Source organism: Cynara cardunculus (genome assembly GCF_001531365.2).
Source record: "Cynara cardunculus var. scolymus isolate 2C chromosome LG 7, CcrdV1, whole genome shotgun sequence".
Lineage (NCBI taxonomy): Eukaryota > Viridiplantae > Streptophyta > Magnoliopsida > Asterales > Asteraceae > Cynara > Cynara cardunculus.
The window spans coordinates 5,076,918-5,096,691 of record NC_037534.1 but is presented as its reverse complement, the minus strand read 5'-3'; the positions used below and the strand labels follow the sequence as shown (position 1 = coordinate 5,096,691).

The 19,774-nt window shown below is 36.2% G+C and overlaps 2 protein-coding genes across 7 annotated transcripts; one reads left to right on the top strand and one right to left on the bottom strand.

Annotated features, from left to right (window-relative positions):
- The first annotated feature begins 6,126 nt into the window (after positions 1–6,126).
- LOC112515087 (BTB/POZ domain-containing protein NPY4-like) lies at positions 6,127–10,238 on the top strand. Of its 5 annotated transcripts, none has more exons than XM_025121738.1 (6): positions 6,127–6,418; positions 6,601–6,690; positions 7,052–7,203; positions 7,916–7,985; positions 8,069–9,178; positions 9,533–10,238. In XM_025121738.1, exons 3-6 carry the CDS (start codon positions 7,142–7,144, stop codon positions 10,013–10,015), a joined length of 1,725 nt encoding a protein of 574 aa, XP_024977506.1. In that variant the 5' UTR covers positions 6,127–6,418; positions 6,601–6,690; positions 7,052–7,141; the 3' UTR covers positions 10,016–10,238. The 5 variants fall into 5 exon arrangements, with proteins under 5 accessions (XP_024977506.1, XP_024977503.1, XP_024977504.1 ...); XM_025121735.1 differs by having other exon boundaries at positions 6,601–6,898; XM_025121736.1 differs by having other exon boundaries at positions 6,127–6,491; positions 6,601–6,898.
- A 351-nt stretch (positions 10,239–10,589) lies between these two features.
- LOC112515277 (casein kinase II subunit alpha-like) lies at positions 10,590–19,258 on the bottom strand. 2 transcript variants are annotated; one of them, XM_025121992.1, is made up of 11 exons: positions 19,016–19,089; positions 18,797–18,915; positions 18,583–18,712; positions 16,141–16,348; positions 15,307–15,464; positions 13,598–13,688; positions 13,217–13,282; positions 11,921–12,003; positions 11,777–11,840; positions 11,372–11,440; positions 10,590–10,809 (listed from the first exon to the last, which is right to left on the bottom strand). In XM_025121992.1, the coding sequence occupies exons 2-11, from the start codon at positions 18,849–18,851 to the stop codon at positions 10,753–10,755; spliced, it is 981 nt and encodes a 326-aa protein (XP_024977760.1). In that variant the 5' UTR covers positions 18,852–18,915; positions 19,016–19,089; the 3' UTR covers positions 10,590–10,752. The 2 variants fall into 2 exon arrangements, with proteins under 2 accessions (XP_024977760.1, XP_024977759.1); XM_025121991.1 differs by having other exon boundaries at positions 16,141–16,335; positions 18,797–19,258.
- Between the last annotated feature and the right edge of the window lie 516 nt (positions 19,259–19,774).

The following is a 19,774-nucleotide window of genomic DNA, read 5'->3' as shown; positions in this document are numbered from 1 at the left end:
CTCCCTTGAATAGGCCCACACACATATATATATATATATATATATATATATATAGAGAGAGAGAGAGAGAGAGAGATAGAGAGAGAGAGAAAGGAGAGAGACTTGGGATCATGTGAGACCAAAGTTTTTTCGTGAGACCCGTAAGACCAATTCTTAACCCTTGAATTAGATATACAATCTGAACATTCATAATCACAAAATTGCCACGAGACTTTCTTAATAATCACAAATTTATCACCTTACAACTTTAGACCATTAGATCATTAGATTATAAAGTTGATCAATAAACATAAATTGGTCTTACGGGTCTCAAGAAAAAACTTTTAGTCTTACGTGAACCTAACTCTCTCTCTCTCTCTCTCTCTCTCTTTCTATATATATATATATATATATATATATATACACACACACATACATACATACTAGAAGGGTTTTTATTATAATTTAATTTATGTTCAATAATGAAGTAATTTATATTTGGTTTAATAATATAACTTTCTTATAAATATTATTTTGTTAGAACTCGATAATTATCCTAATTATATTTTAGATTTTTGATATTATAAAATGAGTGTTTATCTTCTATTTGATTATGTTTATCCGCAATTAGTTACACAAATTCAAACATGGAGCTTTAATAAGTTGTACTTATGCATAATTTACTTGTAATCTTGAATTTTAAGTAATATGCATCAACATACAGTACTTCATGATAATTTACTTGTAATCTTGAAATTTTAAGTAATATACATCAACATACAGTACTTCATGCGTAAAAAATTGTTTATAAGAGTTTTTATCAATATATACATATATATATATATGGGCCTAATCAAATGAGAAATAATTAGTTTGTGGTAACTGTCAGAACCAATATTAACCACAAATCAATAGATAAATTAGAAAATTTATAATTTTGGCAATTTTGAATTAAAATTTTAATGCAAAGATATTTTTGTTATTTTACAACTTTCCACCCTCCTCTTTTCTCTCTCCGGCCACCTTCCGCCGGCCACCGTCCTCCGGTGATACTACAATGGTATCACAATGCATCATATATGTGATTGAGTATCACATTGATGTTGTTTGTGTGATCGATCGAAGATGTAACACAGTGGTATCACTATGCATCTTATATATGATTAGGTATCACANTATATATATATATATATACATGAAGGATCATATGAAAAAAGAAGTTATGGTGAGAAGCGTAAGAAGAAGTCTGAACCTTGATTATTTTTAATCTTATGCCCAACCATGAATTGTATTTTAGAAGGGAATTGATCGGGTATATTTCGGTTCTTCTCATTAGAGTTGACATTCAATTAGGGTTGAGTTTCAGTGAGAATCGTAAGAAAAAGACCTCCACCCTTGAATGCACATTAGGATGAGATGCACCAGATCAATCCCCGATTCATGGGTGAGTTTAAGTTTAAAAGTAATCAATAGTCCAAATCTCATCTTACGCTTATCACTTTAACTCTCTTTTTCACACGATTCATGAATAGAATCATTCAATCAAACACAAGAGAAAGGCCGAAAAGTAAAAATGGCTATTCATTTTTTTTGGATTATATTTATCTGTTCGAAATATAGGAAAAGAAATATATTCTCTTTCATTTTTAGCAAGAAAATATGTCATCAGATCGAGTATTTTAAATGATTAAATACAGTGTAAAATACATTATAATTTCCTATTTTTTTTTAACTACAAAAGTTGATCTGATATAATGTCTACCGAACATCCAACAAGACATCGATCAGAAAGTCTACCATGAAATCATCATTTAGTCACAAACAACGACCCCATGACATATGACCAATGTCAAAACATAATAATTTTGTTGCAGCTTTTTTTATTTGTTGTCTGTTGAGTTCAAGTGTACTCTTACACCGTTAATTATTTTACAGAGTACTTATTTTAATGACAGTACGAAAAATACGAAGATATCGTAAAAGTCGTTGAAGATTTATGCTTGAGCACAAAGAACTTACGAAACAAGGTTTTAACTGCGTGAGGTGTGGCATGAGACGCGATATTTTTTAAGGTATGATATAAGACGATGTATTTGTATATATGTTAAATATAGGGCCTTCGTTTGAGAACTCGTAAAATTGTGATAACTTTAATAACCAGTGCATCATGTGTTATTTCACATGACTTTTTTTTCACCTATGGTTTGGATTTAGTGTAATGATTAATGTATATTTGTTTCACAATGTGAATATTTTTTATGTGTTTGTGGAACAAAAGATATAACTGAAAAGTTTTATATTGTGAACTAGATACATATGAAATAAACACATTGAGAAACAAATTTATGTTAATCAGTATATTAATTTCTAGCCTTATATGGAAAAAAAATCATATGAAACAATACCTTATGATAATAGTTTTGACAGTTATCATAATATATGTGGTTCTCAAATAATTGAGCATTTAAGTCTATGTATATATTATTTATTATAAGAAAATTAATACACACACACACACACATATATATATATATATATATATTGTATAAGTAGCCTGTGATTAAATACTAAAAATATAATTCCGGATGGTTCTACAACTTTGTTTCAACTGAGTTTGTGACGTATGTGAATCTATGAAACTGTGAGTGATGTGATTAGATAAATTTGTAAAAATGTTAAATCAAAAGTTAAAAGTGTATGTATGTATTTTACAGTTAGATGCATTTTTTCAAATGGTTATCAAGTAAGTGTTTACTGTTAAAAGTCAACATCCTCACTTACTTTTTGAATTAACATTATAGGTCATTATGTTTGTAAGCGTCTCTTACCCCCTAAGCATTAGTCGAGTAAGAGTTTTCTTTCCCACTTGTCAGATAAGAACCTCGGTTGTTGTCATGTCTTTTATTGGTCATTATGTCTGTAAGTGGTTCTTACCCCCTATTCAGTGTGTATGTGTGTGTGTGTATATATATATATATATATATATATATATATATATATATATATGACTATAAATTTATTATTATTATTTCTAAATAGACAGTAATTCATGAATAAAAAATAGTTTTTAAGAGTTTTTATCAAATGCTTTATAATATAGTATAGATAAATTGTAAACTACATGGACGAAAAAGCAACAAATTAAAAACAAGAGGGACTAAAACCATAATTTTAGAAACACAAGGATGAAAACAGAAATTTACAACAAACCACAGGGACTAAGAACGTGATTTACTCTAAAAACAAATAAAAAATAATTTAAACGTTATTTGGTCCTAATTTCGGAGGGAGAATCCACGAGTGGAGCACGTGACACCCATACATGCTCCACCTTCAATAAGCTATTTTTATAAAAATATATGTATAATATTAAAAAAAATAATTACAATTTGCATTTATTAAACTTAATAAGTAAATTAATAATAATAAAAATAAAATAAAAAGCAAAATGTAATCTTTGATGGGGGCATAGTATTCGTTTTGAGTATAAGTTGTAGTCAATATCTTATTACAGATAATTCCGACAACATCAGGAGAAAAAGCTGCATTTATCTAAGTGGGCTTGTATTATGGTATATGTTTCCCTCGTTCAGATCATGAACTAGAACTCCTTTTCGCCTGTTGTATAGATCTGTTTCATTAACTGACTGTTTTCGACTGAATGATTTCATTATCATAAAGAAACGGACCCACCACGAAAGGTAATTGCAGCTAAACCTGAAGTAACATCAGTCTTGATTTCGGCTATTTGATGGTCTCTCTCTGGTCAAAGGCTTATGAAAACGTTTACAATATCATATAGTCTCGAAGCCGAAGAGGCATAAAAAACCCAGACGATTTGCACACTGTAATACGAAATACTAAAAGAGGACGTAAAATGTAGTCAATTAATATAATCGCGTTAATTCCAGTTTGCTAGATTTTATTGCCGTCAAACATAACACATTTCATTAAAATGACGAAAATATTTAAAAAAAACACAAGTTATCTTAAGAACGTATGCGGTAAGGAATCATAAAAGTAAAGTATTTGTCGTTTACAAGAATTTAAATGCATAATTATTCATTCGCTCTGCCAATTCAATAGGATTTACGAGATTTTGAATGCCAGTTTATGTATGAAACTGGTATATGACGAGAATAATATTACGCGTCAAATATAAACAACCATCTCATTCAATTAATCCATGGATGGCGAGATTTTGAATAACGACATTAGAGTGGTTCATAAACAAATTGCATAAAAATATGTACAGAGCTAATTCCAATAGACTTATTGGAGGGTCTTATTGACGTGCATCCAGTAGGAATTGAACGCACGAATTCGTCAATTATAAGTTCGGTGCTTTAACCATTCAGCCATAGATGCTTAACGGGTCATATTTATATAAAAAAAATGACTAGTTTAAAAATTGACTTATGGGCCGTTTACTAAACACTTACTTTGGTAAGTGCTTACCAGATAAATTTCTTCATCGGATGGACATGAGAAGTGCCAAGAATCTTACCGGGTAAGAGCGATAAGAAGGATGAAGAGTCTTACTCGGTAAGTAAGGATGATAACTCTTACCCAGTAAATTGTTGCATTCGATATGTTTTGATATACTAAAATCTTACACATCAAAATAAATCATAGTATCGACTCCTATCGGTAAACGCTTACCAGGTAAGCAATTGGATAAACAACCCCTTAATAATTTCTCCAATTTATATGTAACAATTAAAAGATTCCAAGACAAAGAAAGGGGCCGCATTGTGGTCATCACAAGGATTGAAGACTCATTTCACTTTACTGTTACGGGGCCCAACGCATACTCCTTTTATTCATATCTACTATTTTTTATATTAAATTATTAATATTATATTTCTATTTTTATGATTATATTTAGGCAAAAAGTTGATTACCGACAACTTCAACCGATTTTACATAAAATCCAGCTCTAATAACACCGACATAACAGGACACTTGTTGACTCGTATAACGGTTGAAACTAGCTGAATCCGGAACCTGTTTTATATTTGGACAAAGTCGTTCTGTCTCTTTGCCAACTGAACTACACGCTAAAGGCTTCATGATCATAATTAAATTGTATAGTATAAATTATATAAACCGACAAAGATTATATATGTCATGTTATTATTTCTTAAACCTGTTTTTTAAACTATAAAAACATTCTCAATTTTACAGTTACAAACTATTTTTTTTTATTAACCTGAATATCCAACCCACTATGCGAGCCGACTAATCCCAGGATGACCACCCGCTGTGTGAGCAGACTATTTCCAGGGCGACCACCCGCTTTGCCCTAGGCGAGGGTTTGTGTAAAAATAACGGTTATAGTGAGAATGTAAAAACATTTATGAGCATTTGGATGAGTTGACTTTTTTAACTAACTTAATTTTGTTCAACTGTAAATAAAACTATACGAATGTTTTGTTCTCAACTTCTCACCATAACTCTTATTCTCACCAGAATCGAACTCATCTTCATATACGTGTACGTGTCCGTGTGTAACGAAAATAATACAAAAATGACATAAGTAACGTAAGTTATATTCGTTCAAACAATTATTGTGTACATTTTACGAATTGAATCAGCTTTTCAGGTTGGTCAATTGAGTTATATATCGGTTTACTTTCGGGTTGGATTAGACGAGTCGATGGACTTATCGAATTTATATGTGTAGCTTTAGTTATGATGGTCTGAAAAGCCAACGATTTTTGTCTGTCCAAAATAAAGTTTGATAATTTCTGTTGGAAATGGAATCAAGTACGCCCCATCAAACTGATAGGGGCCGGAGAAAAAATATATATAAGAAAAAGGCGGAGGAGGGCGGTGGTGGGGGCGGTGGTGGTGCTGATTCTAAAGGGATAAATAACAACTAAACGCCAAGAAATTTTACTGTGGGAAGTGCGAACATTCTGATCCAGCTTTGGCTTTTTGCGATAACACACTGTTGCTTTAGTGGCTGGCAAAGATTAACGACAACTCATCTTTTTCATGGTTGGTTGCTATTGTGTTTATCTTTATTTTTTTTCTAAATTTTCCCCCAATTTTGTGCGATCTCGTTTTTCCCCCTTTTTCTTTTTCTTTTTTCTATCATCTTTTATTGATCAGAAACTCCAAACCCTTAATTTTGTGCCTTCACATTGGTCTCAACTATTGTAAAAAGATCACGACAATTAAGTGGGGTGTGGGGTTTGGTGTTCTCTTTAGCTTTCTTCGTATCCTAAAAAGATTGCACACCAACTGTTTGAGTGTTTGTCTCTTTGGTTTTCTTATGCCTTTGAGACCCTTCAACTGTTTGATTTGACCTTTGCAGTTTTATCTGCTCCAACTCTGATTGATTCTTCATACGAATTGATTAAGTCTTGAGATTGGGGTTGTTTGTTTCGATTGTATATTGAAGTTTTCAAGTGGGGTTTCATGATAAACTGAGGTTTGTCTTCTACTTTATTGTATTCCATCCTGCAATTTCTTGAAGTAAATTTGTTGGTTTTAGTGCAAGACTGGTATGTGATTTTTGTTTTAAAGTACCAAAGCAAGTTGATGTTTGTTTGTTGTCTACTAATTTGGTGGTCTATTTTAACTCATATCAAGATCATGTTGGCTGTGTGGCAGGTCCCCCAAATTCCCATTGGTAACAGAAAGATTTTATGGAGGAATGTGGATTTTCTAGGGTTTGAATATTGAAATTTGGGGGGTTTTGAGGTGAGAGAAAGATATAAAGAAATATATAAGGCAAGAGGTGGTGGATGTCAGTGGTAGCAAGTGGTGGTGCCTCTGCCTCTGGTGTCTAAATATTGATAATTTCTAGTTAAAAGAGTCTGTGAAAGTATGTGTCATTTGTAGCAGTGTCTCCTTGCTTACCCCATTCTTTTCACCATTTTTCGGGTTTATGATAGCAGCAGCATCCAAGGTAGCAAAAATCTCTTAAAAACCTTAAAAACTCATTTTATTCATTTTCAAGAAATCTTGAAACACCCTCTATTTGTGTAAACTTTCAATTAGAAATTAAGTGCTCATTTCTGGGGTTTAATTTTCCTATTTTCTTCTGTGCAAAACTCACTAGATTTAAACCATTCAACTGGTGGCGATTCTCGATTCGAGTTAGTTAATTTGGTTGAATCTTGGAGGTGATAACAGTTTTGGGGTGTTGAAGATGAAGTTCATGAAACTTGGATCAAAGCCGGATTTGTTTCAGTCGAATGCCGAAGATAATCGGTCAGTATGTTGTTAAATTCTTGTGAACTTATACTGATCTTGAAGAGTATGAAGGTCTGTAGCATATTATCTTTTGGATATCTTCAAACCCATCTTCAAATGCTAGCTCTTGATCTCTCTTTCTCACTCAAAATGCAATCTTTTTACTTATGATTCCTGATTTCATAATATATTTTGTGAAGAAGATGCATGGGTGCAATCAGTTCTTGAATCTATTAAAGTATTATTTTTTGAGCTTATTGAAAAAAACGTTTTCACTTTTTATCTTCGTTTAGATCATTTTACATTGTGATCTAGTTTATCAGTTAGTTTTTACCAAACATGATTAGTTTATGAGCTGTATGGTTGGTATTACATTAAGTGTTGAAAATATGAAGCTGTGTGTGTAAATTAATCTGTCTGTATAGGTTGTGAAGGTTTTTGTTTGAGAGGGATTTTTCATAAATGGAAAGGGCACGTTCTTTAATCGTGAGGGACAGGTTTAAAAAACCGTGACTTTCTGCATAAACCCCCCTAGAAACTTACTGAATAAGTCACTCTTTATATTATTAAGCCACTACCAAATAATCATGTAAAGCTCACCGAATAAGCCGTGAGTCTCTTTAAGCTCATTAAGCTGCTAACAAACCCTAGTTAGCTTTATGTCGAACATAGCCTAATATGCATCTTTAAGCTCTTACGTTTTGATCTGAACGATTTTGTTCATGTTCAGATACGTGGCGACCGATCTGGCTAGCGACATGATCGTAAGTGTTGGAGACATCAAGTTTTATCTACACAAGGTGCAATAGTTTCGTATTACGCTAATAAATTATGTCGACTTTCTTGAACGGTCGAATAAAATGTTGGTTACTGTTGTTTGTAGTTTCCGCTGTTATCCAAGAGTGCCCGTTTGCAGAAAATGGTTGCAGTTTCAGATACCGGAAACAATGAAGAACTCGAAATCCATGACATCCCAGGTGGCCCTGCTGCGTTCGAGATCTGCGCCAAGTTTTGTTATGGAATGACGGTCACCCTCAACGCGTACAACGTGGTTTTGGCTCGATGTGCAGCAGAGTATCTAGAAATGTACGAAACCGTTGATAAAGGCAATCTCATTTACAAGATCGAAGTGTTTTTGAATTCGAGCATTTTTCGAACTTGGAAAGATTCGATCATCGTTTTCCAAACGACCAAATCTCTTCTTCCATGGTCCGAGGAACTTAAGGTGGTTAGCCATTGTTTAGACTCCATAGCTTCGAAAGTTTCTGTCGAAGCCTCTAAAGTCGAGTGGTCGTATACTTATAATCGAAAGAATGAATCATCGTGTTACGATGGTGTGAAGAAACAACTAATGGTTCCGAAAGATTGGTGGGTGGAAGATCTGTGCGATCTTTCGAGCGACTTGTATAAACGAGTTATGATCACGATCAAGACCAAAGGGAAAGCGAGTTCCGATGTTCTTGGCGAATCTCTAAGAGCATACTTGCAGAAACGGTTGTCGTGGTTCGGGAAAAAAGACGGTAACGTTGGCAGGGATGATGCGAAAACTCGTTCTTTGATCGAAATGATTATCGGGCTCCTCCCGGATGAAAAAACCAGCGTTTCTTGCGGGTTTTTAGTTCATTTGTTGCACGCATGTGTTCTTCTCAACTGTGCAGAAACCCGAAAGAACGATTTGATGAGAAGGATTGGGCAGCAGCTGCAGAATGCAGCGGTTGCTGAAATCACGATTCTTGATGTTGACTTGGTTCAAGAATTGGTCGCTATATTCATGATGCGGGATGAGAGTAGCGAGAATGAGTTCTCAGAGGTGAAACATGTTGACTCGGCTGCAAAAGTCAGCGTGGCCAAGATTGTCGATGGCTACCTTGCTGAAATCGCAAAGGATCCAAATCTGCCATTGTTAAAGTTCGCGGATCTTGCAGACATGGTGTCGACTTTACCAAGATCAACCCACGATGGGATTTATCGTGCGATCGACATGTATCTTAAGGTAACTTATTGAATTTTCGTTTCAACTTTCGGGGTTTTTTTCATAGTAATTGTGGGTGTTCGAGCCAGTTTGTGCGTACCTTGACTAATCCCATAGGGCCATGAAGATTACGACCAGGAAAATCCTTCGGTGGCCCCGAGGGCGACTTTGGTATGCAGGACAATACAAAAATTCATTGTCCCTTACTAAAATTACTAAACTACCCATATCAAATTAAACCATAAAATGATGAAAACTACTCGGACAAGTGTTGTTTGCGTACTTAGATTGGCGACCCATGAGAAACGGCCCGAGTTCTAACCTTTATTTGGCTTGGTGTATCAAACAACTGATTTTAGTAATGAATTTTAACAGGAACATCCGGGGATCAGTAAGAGGGAAAAGAAAAGAATTTGCAGGTTGATGGACTGCCGGAAGTTGTCACCGGACGCTTGCCGGCATGTGGTTCAAAACGAGCGACTCCCTCTACGTGTGGTGGTGCAAGTCCTCTTCTTCGAGCAGCTACGCTCCACCATAACCAGTGGCACAAATGGTGAGGTCCCGGCTGAACCCACCATGGCTTTGCCACTGGTTGGGTCGAATGGGAGCTCAAGAACCGCAACAACAAATACGGAAGAAGAATGGGGGTCGGTGCCCACAAGTGAAGAGCTCAAGACACTGAAAGGGGAGCTTGAGAAAGATGTCATGAAGACAAATAAAGCAAAAGGGATGATCATGTCGAAAAGGACATTCATGAAGGTGTTTTCGAGCAAAGACAAAGATAGCGACAACGGAAGTTCGGATACATCCGAGGAAACAAAGTCGTCGTCGAGGAGCAGGAGGCAATCTTTGTCGTAGATTATGTTGTGTGTAAATTGTTGTTTAGGATGTTAAGCCGCCTTCTGTAACGAAAGAAAGGGGAAATGCGGCCTTTTCTTTGAGGGTTTTTTAGCATAATTAGAGACTCGTAGCGTGTTTTGAGAATTTGATGTAGCAGTGAAACGCTCTAAAAATGACGTTTCCAATGGGGGTCGTATTTAGTTTAGTGAAAATGTCGTCAATAATGAGGGTATCTCAACTGTTCAACGCCTGTTAACACCGTTTCAAGTCTACTGAAGGGGGTTCGGTTTGGCTAGCTGTTAACTTCGGGCCTCCATGTTATTAGTCAAGGTGCACGTAAGTTTACCCGAACACTTACAATTAAAAGATGGAACTTTTTGTTTTTGGTTTGTGTGAGATCCCACATCGGTTGGGGAGGGGAACAAAGGTTGTTTTATAAGAAACTGGATACCTCCTGCACCATACGCGTTTTAAAACCGTGAATCCATGTATATGGACAAAGCGAACAATATATGGGTATGATTAGCCTGAGATGTTACATTTTGCATTTTGAAAAATTAGAAAATCTAAATTCTCAAAATACCAAACAAGATATGGGAATAAGAAATGTATTAGATTATACTGCATAAGATGAATATTACTTCTTTTTGTTAACCGTGGGTATCCGTACCAGATGACAGAAAATACATGTTTACAACCAATGATGCAAATAATGAAGAAAATCAAAATGAGTTGCAGCCAAGAATGAACCTGCACTAGGCCCGAGTTCGGCTGCTCTCTGCGCTTCTTATGGGCGAAAAGTACCGATGTGCCTGCATATACCAAGCACAAAAGTTTCAGTCACAATACAAGGGGCTGTATATTGCCTCGTATCATGTAAGAGATGCTTACCCGGTCAGAGATGATGGTCTTTACCAACAATCTTACTGGGTAAATACCCAGTAAGTGAGGGCGGTGACTTTTATCTGATTAGCATTTACCGGGTAAAAAAAGCTTATATTATGCTATTTTGATGACCAAGAATTTTACCTGGTAAGGTAAGCGAGCTTGATGACTTTTGCCAGGTACTCGCTTACCCAATTTTTGCTGGTAAGTGACCCCTAAATCTCTCTGTCTAAAGGTGTTGGTGTACCAACAACAATCACTTGCAAGTTGCAAACATCTTAAGCCAAACGAGCATGTATATCCCACCTGGAGGTGGGCCCGTTGTGGGATGTAAGCAGATCTGACCTTTGCCCACAAAGATTAGTGTGGGTATTTCCGGGAAGAGGTCAAAACTCAAAAAAGGTTTCTCATTTTGGAATTTAAAGAGGTCTCAAATCGGGCACTATTTGCCATTTTAGATTTCATGCGTACAGGAGCTAAGAAAATTACCATCGCTTCTTTAGCGGTTGGTCTTTCTTGATGATCATACTTAAGCAGCTGGTCAAGGAAGTCGATCGCCTATGGAAGAAAAACATATCAACCACAAAACAAGCCAAGCGTTGGGTTCTCGTAGACCACCCATTTTTCGAGATACCCTGAGACACACAGTGAAGGTTTGGTATGTTTTTCCTGTGATTTTTCACTGTGTTTTTCATGCAAAGGTTCGGTTTTTTTCATGCCAAAGTCTAGTGTTCTGCTGTGAAGGTTGGACGAGATAAGAAAAACACTCATCCAAGGGGTCGACTGTGTCTCACAGATCTCACGAAAACAGGTGTGTCTCACGATCCCAAATCTACAAGCCAAATGCAAATAGTTCAAGATGCATATTTAGACATATATGGATAAATATTTAACCTCCGCCACAGCTAAGTGTTGGTTATCAGCGTTAACAAACTTTGTCCACGGTTTCCTGTTGTGCCTGGGAGCCAATAGCAGAAAAAAAGATTATTAGAATTAAAACGAAAAAACTTACAAACGAGATGAGAAGATGTTACCAACCTGCCAACAAGGGCGGAAAGATGTGGGTCTAGCTCTAAAAGGTACCTTTGTAGATAAGTATTTAACTCATCGGTACCTAATACCTACCACCCAAAGAAGAAAACAAAGATATAGTTTTCATAAAACTCGATCCTTATAAAAAAACTGCAATAACTCACGACCGTTAGTATACAATAGGATAACCATAAGCACATGACATACCAACACCAAAACAAGAACCCTCCAAAGGCGACAACAAGAAACAAGAGGCATCATTGGTTTTCAAGATATGGGAATTAAACATCGAGGAAATCGCATTTCATAGTCACACACAGACAAACACATATAGGGGAAAACCCGATCTCAACCATTCAATGAGTTTCATTTTAAGATAGAAGTCAAGGTCCTTTACAGGTTTTCTGTGTGTGTTTTACACGTTTTGTTCTTGTGTGTGTGTTTCATATATGAAACACATTTACATGTGAAACAAACCTATATGTTTCATGTATGAAACAACACCGCACAATTTACATGTATTGTTTCATAACAGTTTTCATGGTTTTTAACATTTTTACGATTTTCATTTGATTTTCAACCCATATATGTGTATATATGTATAGGGTTAAGTTCAGGGGGAAACGCTAAATAAATGGAAAACTCTCTTTAAGTCTTTATATATACATGTATATATATATAGGTGGAGGTTCAAAGGAGAACACCTTCATTTTAAAAAAAAGCAAAAACACCTTTATCACATGTGATAATACACGTGAGGACCTAGTGGTGTGTGGGTGACTTCGCTTGCGACCTAGGTTATGCCAAAGGTGGGACGTGTCTCTGATTTAGTATCACATGTGATGGACTACGATAAAAGGGTGATCTCGCATTTTTGTAAAATGAAGGTGTTCTATGACCCAAACAGTTGTTTATGCAAACACACTTCAAACAAATGTGGATACTTGTCCGTTTTTCCTTGAAGGATGCAAAGCTATAACTCTTAAAGTAGGGTTGGGTTCCGATGAGAATGGAAGTTACGGTGAGAAGGGTAAGAAGAGATCTCCGCCCTTGGATCAATTCTAATTGAAAAGAACCACTAGATCAATACTAATGAGATACACTGGATCAATTCCATTCTAAAGCGCAATTCATAGGTTGTTTTGGGATTAAAAGTGATCAAGGGTCCAAATCCCTTCTTATACTTCTCATCTTAACTCCTATTCTCACACGATTCTTCATCCTTACAGTAATCACCAATCAAAGTACCATTGCAAGTAAAAACAATCATAAATACAAACCACAGCTGAAAACAATGTGTACCTTAGCAATTTTGACTAGTTGATCATGATTGTCTTGCCCAAAAAAGAATGGTTCCTTGCGAAATATCTGTAGACAACAATCCGCTTCGAGATAAGCATTTAAGCTACAAGGCACCTTAACACAGCTTCAAAGATCTTTTGTGTCCCTTTACTATGTGAGGGATCAAACTCTAGTACCGTCGCAGGTTGCCATGTACATGTTTTTGGTAGATCAAAAACTTGGACCAGAAAGATCCCCTTTTACCTACTAAAAATCGTTTGATTTTAGATGCCTACATTGAGGCTTAATAGAGAAGAGAAATAGAAATAAATTCTAACGGTTTGCTGATTATAATAGATGCAGGTTGTCATATAAATCATAGGTTGGAGCAAATGTAATCACCATCCCGGCGAACATGCAGCCAAGGCTCCACAAATCTAAAGAGTAATCATAATCTTGCAAATCAACAAGAAGTTCTGGACCTTTGAAATATCTGCAATCAGAAAGTAAACGTGAGTCAAAAAAAGATTAAACCATAATCCATTAAAAGCACTTCAAGCATTAGTTCTAATTGTTTCTCTTAACTACAAGGGGGTTGATCATTCAAAGATCTTGGATTCTTGTCGATATGAAATCATCTCGCTGGAAAAAGTTTGTTTTTTAAATGGCAAGAGTAGAAATTTGTAGGGTACATAGTAGCATGATCCTCATGGCGGTAAAATTACTTCAAAGTTGTACTTTAGCATAACTCTTCACATTTATGGACATCTTATGTATATATAGCTTAAATAAAAGAAACATTTAAAACTTGAACTATCCAAATAATTGGGGCTTCTAGATCTTTTCTACTTCTCCCATCTTCTCCATGATTCTCTTATTCATACACACTCATCTCTAAACCTTGTTTTGTTGTCAACACCTGTGCTTGTCAATTTTTGTTAGGTTTTTCTCGATACTTCTAGGCTTGCTGTTTGTGTTTGTAGAATATAGCATCCCGCTAAAACTTAGGGGCCGTTTACTGAACACTTACTATGATAAGGACTGAAAATCTAACCTGGTAAGAGGGAAGACAAGGATCAAGAGTCTTACTCGGTAAGTGAGAGCGACGACTCTTATCCGGTAAGCGCTTACCAAGTTTAAGACGCTTACCAACAATCCATTTTGATGACTGAAAATATCACATGATAAGGTAAGTGAGGGTGAGGTTTCTTGCCGATAAGCGCTTACCGGAAGAGTGTTTGGTAAATGGCCCCTTTAGTCTTGTGAGCAAGTTTACCGATTAATTTGGTAAGGATTAAATACTCTGCGTTATTTTGTCTATTTATTTGATTGCCACACAAAAAGCGGAGTGACGGACGCACGCACATACATACCCTTCTCATGCCTTCTAGATCACCATGAATTCTCATTCCCCCAATTTAACGTGGAATGAAAATTTAGGCTTCTGGGAGAATGGGTTCTTATTTTATATAAAACCAAACAGTTACGCACGCACGCACATACATACATACATACATACATACATACATACCCTTCCTATGCCTTCTAGATCACCATGTTAGAATAATGGCTGTCAGGATGTTTTATAACAATTTGGTATCTTTAAGCAGTGGCTTTATGAAATTCTACTAATCCTTTGACCACATGTTCTATTTTCTAAAACATGAATATCTTAGGGGCTGTTTGGTTCAGACAGGAGAATGGAAATGAAAACGGGAATGAATTCTCATTCCCCCAATTTAACGTGGAATGAAAATTTAGGCTTATGGGGGAATGGGTTCTTATTTTATATAAAACCAAACACTTACTTTTATTTTCAATCCCATTAATTACTGCTTAATACCTCTAACCAAACACCCCTTAAATTATCTATTACATTCATGTACACATTAACTGTCGCTTGAATTTATCCTGCGTGTCTTATAAGTAGCCCGGACTTGGATCTCCCTGTCTTCACTGAGGTGTTATTGACCAATAAATTTGCTGTCAATATGTGCTACCCAAAATAATTGTGATAAACATATTCAAATCATGCCAAATAATCTGTTGAATGTAATGTAGAGGGCATAAGATATCCTCGTTATCCCTCAAAGCATATAAAGAAATCAGACCTCGAAGCTACACGAACATTATACTCTTTCCCTGGATGATAAAACTCTGCAAGACCCCAATCTATAAGACGAAGTTTGCGCTGACTATGATCAATCATCACATTGTGGGGCTTCACATCGCGATGCATGATTCCTTGAGAGTGACAAAAGTCTAATGCCTTCAAAAGAACCAACACGATTTTATATTGGAAAAGTGTACTTTTAATATCTAGATTACCTAGGCAACTTATTTAGACAACAAGAAGTTCAAAATACAAATAAACTGAAGCCCATCAAGAAAACCGCTCAACCATAGAGGGACAATCAATCACCATAGAGGCAAAGAATAATTAGATGACTCGATGACCAAATTATTGAGAACTACGACTAAATTTTCAAATCAGCATCTGTAAATCAAAACCGTCGCTGTCGAGAAGATGTTATCATAAGAAGATGAACATTATTGGTTACACAATTCACTCATACAAGAGACAAATGTAGCAAATATTACCAATAGGGTTCATCTATGTCCTAAGTAACTCTATTGGAAATATTTAATGCATATGTCTCTTGCATGAGTGAATTGCGTATGTGACAATGCCTGTCTTTTTATAATAAAGGCTTCTCGACATGCTATAGTCTTGATCTACAAATGTTCATTTGAAAATTTAGTCAAAGTTCTCACTAATTTGGTCATTGAGCCATCTAATTGTTCTTTGCCTCTATGTTGATTGATTGTGTCTCTATAGTTGCTCGGTTTCTTCAATGGGCTTAAATTTATTTGTTTCCTAAACATTGTGTTGTCTAAATAAGTTGCCTAAGAGACCAAAAAAGTAAGTGATGTGGGATAATTGCCTTTAGAAGCTCGTAGATGTAATAGCGGATATCATAATCAGTAAGTGTTGGATAGAGCACTTTGAAATCTGTGTTATTCACATATTCAAATACTAGACTTGGTGTCTTTGATTGCTGATCTCTAACAATATCTAGCAACTTCACAATATTTGGCCCGCCACAAAGGTTTTGTAGGATTTTGATCTCCCTCTTGATCTGCATTAAAAAACTGAATAAACAAGATGTATGTTGGTTCAATAATGCAACATGGAAAGAGAAAGGTGTGATGCGACATGATGTATGTTTGCAAAGTGTTCAATGTTAAAAGGCAATTCAAATGATCTAAAATTCTAAACCACAGGTGTAATTTTTCCCCTGTGACAACTATCAACACATCTGAAGTCCTATTAACTTGTTTTTGCTAATGTGGGTATGACGATGCATATGGAAAATGAGAAAAAGAAAGTCATAAAAGAGCTTCCTAGTTGATTATAGTAAACTAGCTAATTAGTAATTACTACTTTACTAGAAAGCATTAGATGATGGATAAATTCCAAAGTTAATTGTTTTGCATTTTGATTGTAATTTGGTGCAAGGAATGAAAAAGTGTGTTTCCCCCGCCCATTTTTTGACAAAAGTATTAATCTGTATTTATGAGTTTTCCATTAAGTAATTTATTAGGTTGTGGTCTCCTTGGTGAGAACTACGCAACAACGTAAAGTTTGTCCAAAATGGAAGTCAGGTGTATGAGAAATCGAATCTCAAATTGGAGCATTTGGGGTAAAACACAAAGGTGACTTTGTGGAAAAAAAGAACTTGTCCCACATAGGTAGGGAATCCAACTAAAAGTCTGTTTCATGTTTATATTCCTTCACTCATGTAAACGGGTAAGGCAAAAACTCTCCCTCACGTGCGAGCGCAGGGGTTTTAATCATGATCCTATATGAGGTCCGGACCACTGAACTTGTGTGCATAGACACGAATGTTCTGTCGGACCGAACAAAATGTTAAAACCTCATTTTGCTTTGTTCTAAAATTTTAAGTGATTGTTGGCTTTCCATGTAAAGTTTAATTCTTGCTTCTACAACACCCACCCAAATGAATCTATATAATAGGGTGTTCTGATACTCTCCTCTTCTCCTCCCCCTCAATGGTTGAAGTAGATGTGCTATCAAGTGTGAAATCCGACAGTTCATATTGCTTTGGCCATTAGCTATGTACCCAGGGAAACAGATGTGCGGCAATGAATCTATTTCTTAAGGGAACTATGTCCAACACAAGCCTCAACCACCCTGTCAACATTCTATCAAATCCATAATATTTTCTCTTACTTTTGTATTATTTTTCTACAAATCTCTTGTAAGATCCCACATCGGTTGGTTAGTTCCCCTATAAGGAACTGGATACCTCCTCTATCAGATGCGTTTTAAAACTGTGAGTCCAGGTGTATGGACAAAGCGGACAATATCTAATACGATTAGCCTAGGATGTTACACCTCTTACTGGAAACAAAGAGTTATATTTCTTCTTTCCCCTAGGGACTCAAATGGTCATCACTCATTCCATAAATGCTTGTGAATCCCAAGATAATTTTGACCTAGAACTCTCGAAATGAAAAAGCTAGAGCATCGAAATTGAACTAGGATTGAGTTAGCATGGCATGTTCCAACAGCATTGCTGCAGATATGTGGTATTTGCTCTCTTGATTCAGTCACTGAACTTAAAATTTTAAAACGGTAACAAGCTTCCAAATGGCAAGACTGAACAGAGTAATAATATGACTCTCATCCTACAAAGTTCACCCACGTGATGAACATTTCTTCATATGAATACTTCTAGTTAGTGAGCCAGAAAGATACTAATGACGGTGTTAAGAAGAATTGCAAGCAACTAGTAAAGTGTCAAGAGAGGTCTAGACGGGTGAAAGGAAAGAAAGGTACATATTGCCTCATATGGCTAGTCCCTGCAGTGGTAGACCTTGGCTATGATAATATATGAGATATATTCTCCAAAAGTCCTTAAAGAGAGAGAGAGGAGCTTCCAACATATATTGAGAAAAAACAGTTGAAGTCTAGCCGATGCACGACTCTAACACAGGCAGCAATTGTCCTAGAGTTTCGAGAGGGGGCAGACAGTGAGACAGGTGAAGGGCAAGACGTGTCCATACTGCCTCAGTGCGTCTAGTCTCTAGAGTGAGAGGTTTTGGCTCTGATAGCAAATAGTTCAGTCTAGTCGACTTGGGAGTTGGGATCTAACATCACTATAGGTTGTTTGGCTGGTTTTCTATCAAGTTCCTGTATGGATAAAGCTGTCTGTTTTAACTAATCTGTCAGGGTTTTGTTTGGGAGAGTTCTTCTTTTTGATTGGAAAAACTTTTCTCTCGCGTGAAGCTCCCGCTGGAAGGATAAGTCACTTTCTATATCAACAATAAACTTGGGAATAGAGGCGAGAAAAGGGTCTAACCTTCTTCTTTTTAACGGGTTTAAGGATCTTGATGATGCATTTTTCGTCATTTGTAATATGAAATCCCTCAAAAACCTCGCTATATTTTCCTCTTCCAACCTTTCTCGACACCTCATAATCGTCTTGTTCCCTGTAAGATGATCAAAATTAGATTTAACAAAAACAAAAGACAATACTCAAAAGTAACCAATAGATGGCAAGATAGAGGTCTAACCCCCATTGAACAGTAAGCGACTCATAATCCCAATACTCCTTAGGCCGAGTAACATTGACGTCGGTATAAACCCTTGCCTTTGACGGTGCGCCGGGATGGCGGAAAGCTTTACCGATCTTCTGCGCCAGTGTTTCTTTCAGAGATGACGTAGGCCGGAGGCAATACAATGGATATGATGATGAAATAAGCGGCTGATTTAGGGTTTGTTGATGAGAATACCTATGTCTATTATTACGTTTCTGTTTTTGCTTGCCGGAGTGGTGTTGCTGCGGTGGACCACCAGCGACACGAGTGGCGGCGGAAGCGAAACAACGGAGGAGTGCGGTGGAGAATGGAGAAATGGCGGAGGAGTAGAATGGGAATTGGATACCGGTGACGGAGGAGGAGGAGGAGGAGGAGGCGGTGAATTGCAGAGGAGGCCTTACGGCCATCAAAGGGCTACAAGTATTATCAACGACAACCGTGGACAGGAGGATCGAGATGGCAATCCTGTTTATTTCCGCCTTTTCAGATTTTTGTTTTTTATTTATTTTTTTATCAAGAAAAAACATTTTTCAAATTTTTTAACAATTTAATTTATTTTTTAAAAAACAAAGTAATATATTAAACAATAAAAACAAGAGGAAAAGATGGTTATACCTTCTATATAAGAGGTTGGGTTCACGTGAAATCAATGGATTTTCGTGAGATTCGTAAGATCAATTTATGTTTATTGATCAACTTTATAAGCTAATTGTCTAAAGTTGCATGGTGGCAATTTTGTGATTATTGAGAAATATCGTGGCAATTTTATAATTATGAATGTTCAGATTGTAGATCTAATACAAGGGTTGATAATTGGTCTCACGGGTCTCACGAAAACCCTTTTGTCTCACATGATCTCAAGTCTTCTATAAGTGATAAAAAGACCAACAAATGTTAACAAAAACGAGACAAACGGGAATACACATAATCGGGTCAACGAGACAAACGGAAATA